The 16,690-nt window shown below is 48.6% G+C and overlaps 1 protein-coding gene across 1 annotated transcript in view; it reads left to right on the top strand.

Moving 5' to 3' along the window:
• The first annotated feature begins 13,212 nt into the window (after positions 1-13,212).
• SCAMP1 (secretory carrier membrane protein 1) overlaps positions 13,213-16,690 on the top strand; it is a 41,378-nt gene continuing 37,900 nt past the window's right edge. The window contains exon 1 of the mRNA XM_082783450.1: positions 13,213-13,362. Coding sequence (XP_082639576.1) covers positions 13,306-13,362 — 57 coding nt within the window. The 5' untranslated portion in view covers positions 13,213-13,305. The remainder of the gene's footprint in view (positions 13,363-16,690) is intronic.

Below are 16,690 nucleotides of genomic sequence, written 5' to 3'. Positions count from 1 at the left end.
TTAGTTCTGTATCACATCTGAGTTCTACGTTATTCAAGTTTTCACTGATTCCTGGCTATCGGGGGAGGTCCCAGTCGACGGGCGGCTAGCAAATGTGATGCCTATCTACAAGAAGGGCTGTAAGGTAGACCTGGGGAACTATAGGCCTGTTAGTTTGACCTCAGTGCCAGGGAAGCTCATGGAGCAGATTATCTTGAGTGTCATCACACAGCACTTGAAAACCAGGCGATCAGGCCCAGTCAGCATGGGTTTATGAAAGGCAGGTCCTACTTGACGAACCTGATCTCTTTATATGAAAAAGTGACGTGCTGGGTGGATGAGGGAAAAGCTATAGATGTGGTCTACCTTGATTTCAGTAAGGCCTTTGACATGGTTCCCCACAACATTCTCCTCAAGAAACTGGCTGCTCATGGCTTGGACTGGCGCACGCTTCGTTAGGTTAGAAACTGGCTGGATAGCCGGGCCCAAAGAGTCGTGGTGAATGGAGTCAAATCCAGCTGGAGGCCGGTCACTAGTGGCGTTCCCCAGGGCTCGGTACTGGGGCCGCATGAGGGGATCAAGTGCACCCTCAGTAAGTTTCCAGGTGACACCAAGCTATGCGCGTGTGTCGATCTGCTTGAGGGTAGGAAAGCTCTGCAGGAGGATCTGGAGAGGCTGCACCGATGGGCTGAGGCCAACTGCATGAAGTTCAACAAGGCCAAGTGCCGGGTCCTGCACCTGGGGCACAACAACCCCAAGCAGAGCTACAGGCTGGGAGATGAGTGGTCGGAAAGCTGCCTGGCAGAGAACAACCTGGGAGTATTGATTGGTAGTCGGCTGAATATGAGCCAGCAGTGTGCTCAGGTGGCCAAGAAGGCCAACAGCATCCTAGCTTGAGTAAGAAACTGCGTGGCAGCAGGACAAGGGAAGTGATTGTCCCCCTGTACTCGGCTCTGGTGAGGCCGCACCTCAAGTACTGTGTTCAGTTTTGGGCCCCTCACTACAAGAAGGACATCGAGGTGCTCGAGTGATTCCAGAGAAGGGCAACAAAGCTGGTGAAAGGTCTGAAGAACAAGTCTTATGAGTAGTGTAAGACTCCTTCTGCAAAAGGCAACCCCCCTTGATGTTTCCCCAAGAAGGGCAGCAAAGAGCAGCCGATGAGGTTGTAAATCAGAACTTTATTTGAGCAACGTTTGAGAGACATGGGGTGTCACGGAGGTGTGCCAAGCTCTCTTTGTCCATAGCTGCGGGGCCTGTGGTTGTGCTTGTAGGACCATGTCAGGGTAGAGGCGGGGTCCCTGTGTGCTTGCTGCTCCTTCGATGGCTGTGGTTGTAGAAAGCTGCAGCAGCCTTCTGGTCAGTGGCCATAAAGTGACTGGGCAGAGGCGGGAAAGGACAGTGACAGCCCTTAGTCTCCTCGGGGCTCTGTGATGGGGTGAGAAAGGAAAATGATCAAAAAGAGCAGCCCCAGCCCATGGCCAGGGGCAGGCGCTGCCTCCCTGCGTGAGACACTCCCAGCCCGACAGCAAGGCCATCCTTGCTGTGCATCGCTGACAGCCAAGAGTCAGCTGTGTTAGGCCAGGGCAGTGAGACCATAGAGGTGGGGAATGGGTTGGGGCAATCTTATCTGTCCTGGAGAGCGTGGTGAATTCTCCGTCAGAGTGCTGAAAGAGAGAGGCCAGGAGTGTGCCATGGCATCATTCCCTCACTGTCAGCGTGTCCAGCTGTAAGAGAGGAGGCGAAAAACCGAGCAGCCACCCCCTGCCAGCACTGGAAGCCATCCCTTCCTCCCTGTGCGAGGCTCTCCCAGCCTCACTGCGGGGCCGTCCATCTCACATCTCCCTGACGGCCAGGGGATGCCCATCATAGCCCAGCCATGTCATCTTGTGGCATGCTATGAGAGTGTGGTGGGGTGTGCATTGGGGATCGCTTATCTGTCCTGTAGAGCGTTGGCAGCTCTTCCTTCCTGCTGAGTGGTCAAGGGCAGTGAGCGGGGAGAGTGCCATGGTCTCGTCCCATCGCTGTGTGATTCTGGCTGAAAGAGAAGCAGCAGCAAACGGAGCAGCATCCCCTGTGACCACGGGCTGCCCGTCTCTCTGCCCGAGTCTCTAGCGTCTCACCGAGGCTGTCCATGTCCCGTTGTCCCGACGGAGTGGTCACTGTTGTCCTGGCCCGTGCATGTCCATCTTCTGCTTGCTGTGAGATCATGGTGGGGTGTGGGTTGGGGCAATCTTACCTGTCCTGGAGAGCGTTGGCAGCTCTTCCTCCTAGCTGAGTGGTCGTGGGCAGTAAGGGAGGAGAGTGTTGTGGTCTGGTCCCATCGCTGTGTGATTCTGGCTGAAAGAGAAGCAGCAGCAAACGGAGCAGCATCCCCTGTGACCATGGGCAGCCCCTTCCTTTCTGCCCCAAAGTCTCTAGTGTCTCACCGAGCCTGTCTGTGTCCCGTCATGCTGAAGGAGCTCACTGCCATCCTGTCCCGAACGTGTCATCGTCCTGCTTGCTGTGGACCGGAGTGGGGAATGGTTTGGGGAAACCTTACCTGTCCTGGAGAGCATTGGCAGCTCTTCCTTCCTTCTCAGTGGTCCTTGGGCAGAGCCCAGGAGTGTGCTGTGATCTGGTCCCATTGCTGTCTGAGTCTGGCTTTACTAAGAGAAGGAACAAACAGAGCAGCATCCCCTGTGACCCCGGGCAGCCCCTGCCTCTCTGCCCGAGGGTCTCTAGCATCTCACCGAGGCTGTCCGTGTCCCGTCGTCCTGATGGAGCTGTCCCTGGCCTGATGGTGTCAGCTGGCTGCTTGCTATGGGACCGTGGGAGGGTGTGGGTCGGGGTGATGTTACCTGTCCTGGAGAGCGTGGACAAATGTCCGGCCCCGTGCTGGGAAGGAGCGGCCAGGAGTGTGCGGTGGTTCAGTTCGCTCAGTGTCCTGTAGGGCGCTGAGAGCCGTTGGAGGCGAGGGCCTGAGGAGGGAGGAGAGAGGAGCTGAGTTCCTCTGGTTGCCTTTGTGTCCAGAGCGGAGGCTGGAGCCGCAGCAGAGGAGCAGGCAGCCGAGCAGCCTCCCCGTCAGCACGGGCAGCCATGGCAGGGCTGCCCAAGCGCCCAAGTGCCGCTGGGGCCAGCCCAAGTGCCGCTGGGGCCAAGGCTGTCCCTGCCCCTTTGTGACATGGGGCACCCCCTGCCTGCTGAGCCATGGGCAGGGCAGCACTGCGGGGGGGTGGGGGGCAGCAGCTGATGCGGAGCCCAGGCCCGGGCCGGGCGCTGGACAAGGTGCCCTGGTGTTTGGGCAGGGCTGCGGGGCCGTGCCAGCAGGCTGTGGGAGCGTGCTGGGGTGCGGCTGGGGCTGTGCTGCCTGCCCTGCAGGGCTCGGAGAGCTCCCCGCCGAGGGGGAGAGGCCAGCAGCATGCCCCGCTTGGGTCCCATCGCTGCCTGTGCGTGCGGCTGGAAGAGGAGAGGCCAGCAGAGAGGAGCCCCCCATTGCTGCCCCCCATTGCTGTGCAGGGGCACACGTCTGTTGCTGCCCACCATGGAAGCCCGAAGGAAGAAGTAAATGAATAAAAACAGTGAAAAACCCAAAGCCACGCGTTGTGATTCTGGGGAGGGGAATCAAGTAGCTGCAGCAGCAATTGCAAGAGCAGCTGCTCAGCAAAGGTGAAGTGAGTTCATTGAAATGAACTTTATTTCAGCTAAAGAGTAGAGTTGAGGAAAAACTAAGAAATCCCAAAACTCTATGAAAAGTGAAAGCAGCTGAAGTGGTGTCAGTTTTATACATCATTTGCAGGGACACTTCCCTTAGAAGAAAAGATACTCCTAAAGGACACTCTGAAGGACATTGTTAAGATCAGTCTGACCTTTAGTCTTAGTTTGACCGTAATTAGTCTAATTTTGGGTCAGAATTCTGCCTGACGTCGTGCACGGTGGCTCTGCTGAAGCCAGCAGAGTTCCCCATGCAGTGGGTTCCCAGCCCGTGTTCCTGCAGAGGGCCAGGCTAGAATAAAGCAGGCAGGTGTAATGGGAATGAGGGAACACTGCCTGGATGGCCTGCTGCCTCCCCGTAAGAAAGAGAAGGCATTACTATACGGAGCGCCCTGTATTTTCTCTTCCTTTCCCTACCCGCAAACGTCAGACGTGTAAGAGGAAGTCAGACATTTCTTCCCCAAGAAAAAGAGGGGGAAAGTGTGCTGAAGGGCACGGCACGTTGCAGAGAACAGTGACCGATCTGGGGGCGAGAGAGGCTGCAGCGTGCAGTGGGAGGCACATGCGAGGCTGTCCAACTTGGCCCTGGGCCCCCCTAAACAAAACTGATGTCAGGGACATTGCAGCTCTCTGCAGGGGTGCTCCTGGCTGTGCCAGCCCCGGGTTTGCTCTTGCCTTGCCCCTCAGGGTTTAGCAGGCTGCGGTTTGCCACGTTCTTCGGCTTTCTCCCTGGAAAAAGCATTCCTGGCCTGGCCGTGGCTGGAGAAGCAGAAATCTTAATGACTTTATCGGAGCGTTGCCCGAACAGAGATGACTGGAGACGCTTTTGCGTCTGCAGGGGGAGTCCCTCGTGGCACCTTTGACCCAGGCTGGGTCAGCTGGAGCACCTCCCCACAATCTGTGGGGCAGAGGGGGGAATGGCAGCCCTCCGGGGGGAGGCTGGCGGTGCTGTGGCATGCACAAGGCTCAGGTGGCTGGAGCGCAAGCACGCTGTGCAGTGGCTGCTGAACCCCTTGTACGCAGTGAGGTGCTGGTGGGTACTGTCCTTGCAAGGCTCTGCAGAGAAGTTCCTCTGAAGCACGTGTGGCTGGAAGCAAGCCTCCAGTTGTAATCCAGTTAAATTTAACTGGAGTTAAGTCCAGTTGGAGGTCGGTCACTAGTGGAGTTCCCCAATGCTCAGTACTGGGGCCAGTTCTCTTACATATCTTTATCAATGATCTGGACGAGGGCATCGAGTGCACCCTCAGTAAGTTTCCAGATGACACCAAGCTATGCGCGTGTGTCGATCTGCTTGAGGGTAGGAAAGCTCTGCAGGAGGATCTGGAGAGGCTGCACCGATGGGCTGAGGCCAACTGCATGAAGTTCAACAAGGCCAAGTGCCGGGTCCTGCACCTGGGGCACAACAACCCCAAGCAGAGCTACAGGCTGGGGGATGAGTGGTTGGAAAGCTGCCAGGCAGAGAAGGACCTGAGAGTATTGGTTGATAGTCAGCTGAATATGAGCCAGCAGTGTGCTCAGGTGGCCAAGAAGGCCAACAGCATCCTGGCTTGCATCAGAAACTGCGTGGCCAGCAGGATGAGGGAAGTGATTGTCCCCCTGTACTCAGCTCTGGTGAGGCCGCACCTCGAGTACTGTGTTCAGTGTTGGGCCCCTCACTACAAGAAGGACATGGAGGTGCTTGAGCGAGTCCAGAGAAGGGCGACGAAGCTGGTGAGGGGCCTGGAGAACAAGTCCTACGAGGAGCGGCTGAGGGAGCTGGGCTTGTTCAGCCTGGAGAAGAGGAGGATCAGGAGTGACCTTATCACTCTCTGTAAGTACATTAAAGGAGGCTGTAGCGAGGTGGGGGTTGGTCTGTTCTCCCATGCGCCTGGTGACAGGACGAGGGGGAATGGGCTGAAGTTGCGCCAAGGGAGGTTTAGGTTGGATATTAGGAAAAACTTCTTTACTGAAGGGTTGTTAGGCTTTGTAATAAGCTGCCCAAGGAAGTGGTTCAGGCACCATCCCTGGAGGTCTTTAAAAGACGTTTAGATGTAGAGCTTATTGATATGGTTTAGTGGAGGACTTGTTGGTGTTAGGTCAGAGGTTGGACTCAGTGATCTTGGAGGTCTCTTCCAACCTAGATGATTCTGTGATTTTGTGGTTGCAGATCTGGATATTCTTCTGTTTCATACAGCATGAAAAAAATAAGCAAAAATCAGTTAGGTCGGTTGTGTGTTTTGACAAACAGAAACTCCCTTGAGTGCAAGAATGTACTTACCTGTACAGTTTTGAAAAACTAAAAGCAGCAAAATTCTTCACTCTTTGAAACCTGAGCTATTTACATTTGAAAAGCAGAAATGCAAAAAATATGGAACCCTTTTATTACAATTTTTACAAAAACACATTTCACAGCAGGTCGAGACATTACAGGGCCTCTATCAAATGTTTTAAACATCTTGTGGAATAGTTAATTTGTATGGTGTGATAGAATTCTGCTTCTAAAGAAATGGAATTGCACACCCATCGATGGCAGAGAGAATCTTAATTCTTTTCTTTGCTATTATTTATGTGGAGGAAATTTGAAGGAAGGCGTGGAATATATACTTACTCAGAAAAGTGTTGAAGACAGATTTCTAAGGATAAGTAGTATTTGACAAGCATGTTGGAATAACTACTTGGACAAAAACTGGAAGAAACTTTCTTGTTTTCAAAAAAGCTCACAGAACAACTTCATTATTAACTAGTTCTTCTTTAATGTAACATATGCCAGGGCCATTTTTTTCATTTATTTTTTTTTTCTTTCAAAAGCTTTTATTTTCATGAACATTTTTTTTTTTTTTTAAAATGTAAGGAGTCTCATTTATACTATTAAATTAATGTTCAACTAAGATTCTTCCTTGCAGTCAAGGTGCCAGGAATTCAGCTCTCACCTGCTATTTTTGAAAAATATTTTCTCTCAGGCATCTGAAGAACTTCAAATGAGTTTGGTGCTTACACATTTAGGTCTTATTTATTTATTTATTTATTTATTTACATTAACTCAGACACACCTTTCTAATGCTAACATAAAGATAATGGAAAAGGAGTTAGGGTTTCAAAGGCTTTGAGAACTAAAGTAATAGTTTATCTCATCTTTTGCTGGTCACTTAGAGTACTTAAAGCATAATGGTCATATGTAGATACTGATAGTCTAGGATTCTTATAATGCTCTAGTAGGTGAAAAATTAATTCTTCATTTCTGCTATAAATGTAGATTTATCAAAGGATAATATCTAGCTGTCTAAAGCTGTGGTTCCATGTTTACATTTGTACTTCATATTACTGTAGAGTACAGGCTTGAGTCAGTTCAGACAGCAGGGTACTTTTCCAACAGCGCTGTTGACTTAGCAAGAGCTAGTGGTAGAAGTTTTCGGATGGCAAGAAGCCTGATGCTCTGATTGCTGTGTGTGCAGCAGTCAGTTCGCTTCTCCTCCCTATTTCCCTGCAGGGCTATGCATGGATTAGTCTCTTGAGAAGAGCTGGCCTTCTGATCATAATATCAGACTTTCCCTACGTCATCACCAGAAACAAGTGCCCTTAAAGCACTACTTCACTGCCAGGACACCATTCAACACTGCAAAAGCAATACATCATTTTTACTTTCCCCGGAGTGGTGACTGCAGCAGCAGAAGCATGGATCCTTTCCTGATGATAGCAGTTCAAATTCTGATGCAGCTGTATTGACTCTCTCTGTGCCAGGAACGAGCCATCTCGTTCATTAATGGTCATATACAGGCAGAATAGGCACATACAGAGATGCAATGACAGCAGGCTAGGCTACCCCAAGCCTAGAAATTCTTACTATAGTGTAGGGCTTTACATGAAGATTTACAGCTACTTGCATTTGCACACAAGAATCAGGAGAGTCGAACTGTGATTGATGACCTGTAAGCTATTTTCTGCAAATTCACATTTGTTGTTCTTCACAGCTTTGTATCTTGAATTGAAACTAAGACTCATCGTTCCCCATACCTTTTTTTTCTCAACAACTTTTTTTCCTTATTTTTTGCAAGAGCAGAACTCCTGACATTTGAGGAGCACAGTTTTGAATCACTCACTCCCTGACCATGTATACAGATGACTCCCTGCATTGTTTTCCAGATCCCAGAACTGCAATTTGATTGCTTTCTAATTGCAAGTTAATTGCATAATAATTGCTACTTAATAATCGTTCAATGAAGAAAATACAAGGAGTGATTAAAAAGAAATGCAAAACATAAAACAATCAAAATGCAGGCAACTATTTATGTTCAACAATTTATGTACAGTTTTAAATTAGAAGCAATGAGAAACATGTCGAAAAGTTATTTGCATGAATGACACTAAATTAGGATCTGTTGTCTCCCTCAAAGGCAGAGAGGACTTGCGGAGAGATCTTGACAGACTAGAGGGCTGAGCAAACACCAGCCACACAAAGATTAAACAAGAACAAGTTCCAGAGCCTACATCTGGGATGAGGCAACCCTGGCTGTATGTTCAGCCTGGGGCATGAGAGGCTGGAAAGCAGCCCCACAGAAAGAGATCTGGGGGTTCTGGCTGACAGTGAGTTCAGTGTGAGCCAGCAGTGTGCCCTGGCAGCCAACAGGTTCAGCCAGGCTCTGGGGTGCATCAGGCATGGCACTGCTAGCCGGTCAGGAGAAGGGATTGTCCTGCTCTGCTCTGCGCTCGTATGGCCTCACCTGGAACACTGTGTGCAGTTTTGGGAGCTGCAGTATAAGAAAGACATAAAACTATTAGAGAGAGTCTCCATATGAGGGCTACAAAGGTGGTGAAGGGTTGTAGTGCGTTTACGTGGCAAGGTTTTGGTAGCAGGGGGCTATAGGGGTGGTTTCTGTGAGAAAGATCTAGAAGCTGCCCCATGTTTGGGAAGGGCCCCATTGTTTTCCAGATCCGAGCCAATAAGCGATGTTGTTTTGCGCCTCTGTGAGAGCATATTTAAGATGGGAAAAAAAAACGCTGCGCCACACAGCAGCTGGGAGGGAGAGAGCAGTGAGAAACGGCCTTGCAGGTGCCAAGGTCAGTGTAGAGGGAGGGGGAGAGGTGCTCCAGGCACCGGAGCAGAAGTCCCCTGCGGCCTGTGGTGAGGACCATGGTGAAGCAGGATGTCCCCCTGCAGCCCATGGAGTACCACGGTGGAGCAGGGTTCCACGCTGCAGCCCGTGGAGGAGACCACGGTGGAGCAGGTGGCCCTGCACCGACGGAGGCTGCCGCCTGTGGAAGACCCCTGCTGGAGCAGACTCTGGGCCGGACCTGTAGCCCGTGGAGAGGAGCCCACGCAGGAGCAGGTGACCTGGCAGGAGCTGCTGCCCGTGGGGGAGCCAGGTTGGAGCAGTTTTCTCCTGAGGGATGGACCCCGTGGTACGGACCCATATCTGGAGCAGTTCTGGAAGAGCTGCTGCCTGTGGGAAGCCCACGCCGGATCAGTTCATCAAGGACTGCATCCCGTGGGAGGGACCCCACAGCACAGGGGACGAGAGTGACCGAGAAGGAGTGGCAGAGAAGAAGCACTGTAGACTGACCATAACCCCCATTCCCCCGTTCCCCTGCGCCGCTCAGGGGGAGGAGGTGGAAGAGGGTGGATGGGGGGGAAGGTGCTTTTGGTTTATTTTCTTTGTTTCTCACTTCTCTAGCTTGTTAGTAATAAGCAATAAATCTTACCATTTTCTTATGCTGAGTCTGTTTTGCCCGTTACAATAATTATTGCGTGATTTTCTCATCCTTATCTCAACCCTTGAGCCCTTTTCACATATTTTCTCCCCATTCCTCTTTGAGGAGGGGGAGTGAGAGAGCGGCTGTGGTGGAGCTCGGCTGCCCACTCGAGCGGAACCATGACAAGGGTCTAGAGGGCAAGACATGAGGAGTGGCTGAAATCACTTGGTTTGCTCAGCCCCGAGCAGAGCAGGCTGAGGGGAGGCCTCATGGCGGCCTGCAGCTCCCTCACGAGGGCAGCGGAGGGGCAGGCGCTGAGCTCTGCTCTCTGGGGACAGCAACAGGACCCGAGGGAACGGCATGGAGCTGGGACAGGGGAGGGTCAGGCTGGGGGTTAGGGAAAGGGTCTGCGCCCAGAGGGGGGTCGGGCACTGGGACAGGCTCCCCAGGGCAGTGGTCATGACACCAAGCCTGATGGAGATCAAGAGGTGTTTGGACAACGTTCTCAGACACATGGTCTGATTTCTGGGAGGTCCTGTGTGGACCCAGGAGTTGGACTCGATGATCCTAGTGGGTCCCTTCTGAATGGGGGTATATTTCTTTGATTCTATGATTTAGTTGGAAGAGGTCATAGCACAAGTCCTTCTGCTGTCTAGACAGTGCCCTCTGAAGTCTACCAGTGTATCTCTTCTCAAGGGGCCAGGATATGAGAAGAGCTCTAGCTCGGGGAAGTGTAAGCAATGGGCTTCAGAAGACAGGCATCTATGTTATCATGCCACAAGAGGTAACACAGCAGGAGTACAAGGCAGGTGAGATCTACTCACTCCTGTCACCTGATTTAGCTTATGCTGCTCCTCCCAGTTCTGTGCGGGAAGGGGAATGCATGCAGCACAGACTGGTAGTGCCTCTTGGCTTCGCTCCATGACTGCCTGGAACAATCTCCCCACTCCCAAACAGCATGTGTTCACTTTGACGTATCTTCACTCATGACTGCAGCTTACTATTCATCACTCCCACACTCTGCCTCCCCGGTTGGTTAGCCATTCTCTTAAAGGCATCATTTACTGCAGTGCGTGGCTTTATCCACACTTGTCAAACTCTTTGGACAACAGATGTTTTATCCTTTTATCCTCAGCTAGACAAATAAGTAACTCTTTTTCCAGAAGTAGTAACCCTCCTTCCACAATTACATCCAAAACAGGATTACATGCTCTTTTGGCCTGTGCTAATGATTGCTGGGTTCTGTAAATGTGCTCATGGCATGCAGTGTGACTCCAGAGCCTATGCTCACTTCTGCTGCTTGTGGGATGGAAAACAGGCAGGGAGTCCAGTCTGGGAGCAAAGAGAAGACTTTTCATGCTGGTGATAGCTATGCTGTGCCTGCATGTTCCTAAGATACAGGGATCACCTGTCATGGGAGAGGTAAGGGCTCTGCTCCTTGAATGAGGACCAGCAATTGGTCCACAGGGAAAGTAAACTGAAGGAAAGATGATTTGCTGATGACATGCTTCCTTTGCACAGTCCCCTAACAAAGACAGCAAAATAGGACTACAGGGAACAGGAAGAGAAGCAGAGACTGATGGCTCTGTTAGGGACATCTTTCACCTTCATTTTGAATGACATAACATTGAGCAATGTCATTCCAGGTGAGCAGAAATGATTCCTTGCTCAAGCCACGAATGATCTGATACTGATATTTTGTAGCATGTCCTCAGAGCACACAGAGAAAAGTGAAATCTGTTATCCCAAGTAACTATTCCCCCAATTTTCCTTCTTTTAACTTAAGGCAAAAATTCTGTGGGAATGTTGCAGCTCCTGACCTTTATTGTTATCCTGAAGTGTTCATGTACTACACTTTTTTTTTTCTTTCTCCAAAGATAAAATCTTCCTCATATTTTGTAAGTAAAATCTCTCTGCTCTAAGACCTAGAAAAAGAGTGGCTTATGCATTCTTGCTATTTTAAATTCCTCAAAAACCTATTATTGAATAACATTTTAGTTAAAGTTTTACCTAACAAACCAATTATCTGCTGACTAAACTTTCAACATGACATTAAAAATACATATGATCTAATCATTCTACCAAGGAGTTCTCAGGCTTCTTTCCTCTAGATGAGTTTCTAGCAGTCAATCTTCCATGCCAGTCATTTTGCTTTTGCAGAGGAGGTTTAGGTTGAATATTAGGAAAAATTTCTTTGCTGAAAGGGTTGTGAAGTATTGGAACAGGCTGCCTAGGGAAGTGGTTGAGTCACCATTCCTGGAGGTCTCCAGAAAACATGTAGAGGTAGTGTTTAGTAGCATGGTTTAATGGTGGACTTGGCAGTGCCAAGTTAAAGATTGGACTAAATGATCATGGGGGTCTTTTCTGACCTAAATGATTCTATGATTCTATCAAAATAAGTTGCAGAGAAGACTTTTTGTGGAGGGACATTCTTGGCTAATCATGTGTCTCCTCTAATTCTGAAACATCTAAGCAATAAGCTAAACAATTATTTGAAAGCTGTTGTTCATTCACATTTTCTATTAGCTAGCTGTTAGTTGCTATCTCACAAAGTTAACATTTTTATGAGCAAGCAATGATACATTGTCAAAATGGTATCATTTAATTGTAAAATAATTATTATCCTTTCAAAAACATCTTAATTCCTTGGAAGTCATATGAGATGACATATTGTTCTCCTTTAACTGTGCACAAATAAATTATTATCAGAAGCAGGTTGCTATGATCATGATCTGAAGCACCAGTAGCCACACAGGAAAAGATGCTCTTTTCAGTCAAACATTCACTGACTCAGGCATGTATGCATTAGTTCAGTCATGTTCAGCTGAAAGGAACAAATATACAGTTGCCAGTGCACACAGCTTTCAAACTATCAACATGTATAATTGAGCTATGATATATTGAGCCCTGGGCAAATATTAGAAAACAACATGATTTAATTTTCTGTCATGATAAGTGAGTTATATGAACGATTGTGTCTAATACTGTAATGTACTTTTGTTGATCGTACAACAGCTGCCTCTGTGTTTTTTGAAGCACGAAGTATTTTACACTTCATAGCAACAAAAAAAAGTTGAAAGTGTTTTGCTCCTTAGAAGCTGTGCTTTTATGATTTGTCCCATTTGCATATCATCTTATACCTGACAGTCCTTCAGAAATAATTGAGAAACATCTACATAAATTACAGCAAACCTTGCAGCAATTATTGTTTTTTTCACTGATCCATACAAAATTAATTCTCTTGTATATGCAGGACTTTTCCTGATTTGCTGATGGAACACCGCCATAACAACGACTCTCAGTGTTGGGTTGGGATTATCGATATATGATAGTAATGAATGCAGAGCCATTAAAGTACAAAAAGGTGTTAACATCCTAAGCCAGTCTTCATTAAACCTAAACAGTGTACCCCACGGTCGGCTTGTGGTTATGTGAAGGGGGGAAGGAGGGAATCACATTTGAATACCAAAATGGTCGATTTTACTCTCATAGCAATTTATCTTAAGTACATTGAAGGCTAACCTGTCTCAAAACTCCCTTTGTATTTTAATAAACGTTTAGGTAAGTTATTTAGAAAGCGTGTGAAGGGATTCACGTGAAACAAATCGGGATTCAGTGTTTGTTTTTTTTTGAAGCGCTGCCTCGACTTAGACTGCTATTGCTCGATGCCCAGAATGGAGCATTTCATATTTTGACAGGATCTGTGAACCAAATCGCGCCCGGTGCCCCCAGCAGCTGCCTCCCCTCCGCTTTTCTCCTCAGCAGGGCCCCGACCCCCCCATTCCCATTCCCCTCTCCCTCCTCCGCGCCCCGCCCCGCCCCGCGACATCACCTCCGGGGCGGCCATTTTGGAGGCCGGCGCTGGGAGCCGGAGGGGGCGGGCTGGGGCCCGGGCCGCAGCGGCTGCTGACAGCGCCGGGGGGGGCGCCGCAGGGCCAGGGCCGCCAGCCGCGGATCGCAGCCCTCGCCATGTCGGACTTCGACAGCAACCCCTTCGCCGACCCGGACCTCAACAACCCCTTCAAGGTGAGGCACGGCCCGGGGGGGGGGCGGGGGGGTCCTCTGGCGGTGCTGCGCGGCTCCGGGGGGGGGCACGGGCAGCGCTGGTGGGGGACGGGGGGAGCCGCCTGGCGAGCTGGGGCCGCCCTGTTTCACCCTCAGTGCTTCAGCTGCGAGCGTATAACTCGCGCGTGAAGCACTTTATAATTTCTATTTTTGTTTTTTTAAACCCGGCGTGGTGTCTGCAGGTGCGCGTGGGTGACGCCTCAGGGTCTCCCCGCCTGCCGGGGCGCCCCACGCAGCGCAGCCCTTCGCCCTCAGCCGGCCTCCTCCCAGCCCCGCAGCCCACCTGCCGCCCTGCCCGGCTCCCCAGCTGCTTCCCAGGAGGCTCGGCATGGCCGCCCCGCGTCTGGCGAGGCTGCTGTGCTGCGAGGCACGGCTGGTGCAGGCAGTCCCTGGCTGGCAGCTGAGGACCGTGCCCTTACTCCCGCAGCTGTCAGGATGAGCTGACCTCCTTTGCGTGCCTCCGCTGCTTACCTGCCCTTTACCATTTTGAATCCAGTTCGTCTTAATTCCTTCAGCTCCTTCGGTAATCGTACTTCTTTCGTACTTCGTTTTTATATCACGCCGAGACTTAAGGCACACCAGTGTGTGTAGGCTGCCAGCAGGAATAATTAAGCTGTGTAGAAATTGAGCTGTCACATTTCAGCGGTACTTCTGTACAAGCAGCGGCTGGAGGCACGGGGTGTTATTGTGGACTAATTTATTTGTTGTAGTCTGTCTGCCAGTTCGGTTTTTATGGATGTAGAATTTAGTGAAGTGTATTCGTCAGGCCAGTCGCTGTGTTTTCACTTCGTGTTTCATGGAGTGCACTGGCGTTCAGGAGGAGCAGCAGCCCAGGCACTCAGGTTGCCACCAACGGTAGCTTGGACAGGCACCAACGGCTCTGAGCACTGTTCTTTAAGTACCTCCTGGCAGCAAGCACCAAAAGGTGTCATTGTTCTAGAATATGTCTTCAGCAACAAAAGCATGTGATGCTTTTCCTCCCTTTTTTTTTTTTTTTTGTGGAAGTGATGAAAATAATACATAGCAAATTTATTATGTACAGATACCCAAAGTGGAAACAGGGATGGAAACAGTATAGTTGCCCTTGCATGGCTCATTGGCCCAGGTAACTTGATCTGTGTAGTGTTTTTGAGACATAAGCTAGGGACCTGCTTCAACCATACATACATACAGTTTAAGGACATTGCTTAAAGTGCCACAGCTTATTCCCACTTCTCTTTAGGGAGAGATTTCTGTTGTTAGGCAAAATCCACACTCTTGTTTCTCATCTGCAATGCATCGTGATAGAAGTACTCTAAAACAACTGCTCTGTACCTTGAAGCTCCCTGTTAAACATAGTTCTGGATTTCTTACTTGCAGGAGTAGTTTTAGGAAAGCTGTATGCTTTTTCTTTCTTGGAAGGTTCTTTTCACTTCTTTCAGTCTCTGCTACCTTCTGTCTCATTCTTCTGCCCGCAAAAGGTAACGCTGCATACCTTTACTCATCCACTTATTTACTTCAAGGGGCAGAAGGCCTTGTGTGTAAGACAAGCCTTGATTGTCATCTTGTTGGCATGACAACATTGAAATTAATGTGCATCTGGATTTCAGTTTAGCCTGACTGTGTTTTAAGGTGCTTTACACATAGAACCAGTATTTCCAGATGGACCCTGACAAACCCAAGTCATGTTGTCTGAACACTTTATTCAAATTTATTCATACTATTTGTCTGTGCTTGATAATTTTATGGATGAAGAGATTAGTTTTTTTCCTTACATTTGCAGCCACTTCCTGTGCCTGTGTAAAATAACAAACCAGTATGGCAGAGAAAGGAGGGAGGGGCATCACATGGAAGAGTTGTTGCCAAGGTTGAAGACAGATACTGCTTTCTTTTAAGTATTTTATTTTTACTAGTTGTCTGTGATCTACTTGTGAGGTTTCCTATTACTTTTCACATGCCTTTTGGTAAAAATTTCAGCAGTTTCTTTTTTGATGTTGAGTGGAGAAAAAAGTGTTCGGGGGGGGGGGGAGGAGGGATGGAGCACGGACAAACATATAGTTTGCTGTTGTTTTGGGTAATTAATCCTTTTGGAAACATAAAAATAAATTATATTTCTGGTTTCATATCTCCTGGAAGGAAATGAATCTGGTTTGTAAAACAGAAATTCTTGCTTCAAGTGTTTGCTTGCTTAGATTGATCAGGAAATACCATTGATTTTGAGATGACAGCTATTTAACCTCTCATTTTAAAACAGTACCATGTTAAAAAACAAAAAACCTCAAGCTGAACCCAAAGGCTGTTATGCCTTTGGTATTGCATTATTCCTCTATAAATAGCTGTCCTCCGGATGGTGTACCAACCAAACCAAGAGATGTTACAATTTGAAAGACAAAGGGTAAGGAAACACACAGATGCATAGCATTCTAATATTAAAAAGATCACGTTACAGTTGTGCTGAAAAAAGTGCACTCATGTTCCATACAGGTGAAAATGTGGTAATCCTGCTGTAATTTGATGCACCAGCATTATATAGAAATATACATTTGGTGTAACCTGAAGTATTGTAAATGAAAATGGTCTAATAATGAAAGCTATTTTGTTTCCTTCAATGAGAAGCACTTGTCATATGTTGTGAGCATGAATTCTCACCCGTACCATTCTCACTGGCAAATAGTGGAGCCCTGGCGCACCCAGACAAGGCGAGCAAAGCCGGTCCGGTGATGGCAGCAGCGTTCAGCCAGGAGTCAAGAGTGCCAGGCAAGTCCACGGCGAGGGGGCAGGCCAAGCTAGGAAGTCAGTTTTGCATCAAGATCAGGTCCAGCAAAAGTAACTAGAGTCATCCAGCAGTCCCATGATGACCAGACAAGTCCTCAGTGATGACACAGTTTTGACCACGTAGGAGGAGCTTGAGTGTCCTTGATGTTCTGGCAGTTTATTCTTGGAGAGATGAAAATGGTATGAAATAAATTTTGTTTGACAAACCGTAGGTAGATTTCTGAAATCAGCTTAAACCTCTTCCAGTGTGGTTGTCTCCTTGGTATGCCTTTTTTTTTTTTTTTTTTTTTTTAATGTTGTAGGATAGAGTATGGTTGTAGTCTTACCTTGGGAGATGCTACAGGTGCAAAGGTTCTGAACCTGCATTCTTGAAATCCAGTGTAGGTTTCATCTACTCTGAAACCACTGCACAACTCAACTACCACAAAACATGTTGTGTTTTTTTTTTTTTTTAAGTGAATGATACTACAACTAAGAGAATATTTTATTTATTTATTTTTGTTTAATTAAAGAGATGAATTCGACAGACCTTTAT

This window comes from Aythya marila, assembly GCF_965140915.1.
Source record: "Aythya marila genome assembly, chromosome: Z".
Classification (NCBI taxonomy): domain Eukaryota; kingdom Metazoa; phylum Chordata; class Aves; order Anseriformes; family Anatidae; genus Aythya; species Aythya marila.
This window is presented reverse-complemented; position numbering and strand designations above follow the sequence as displayed.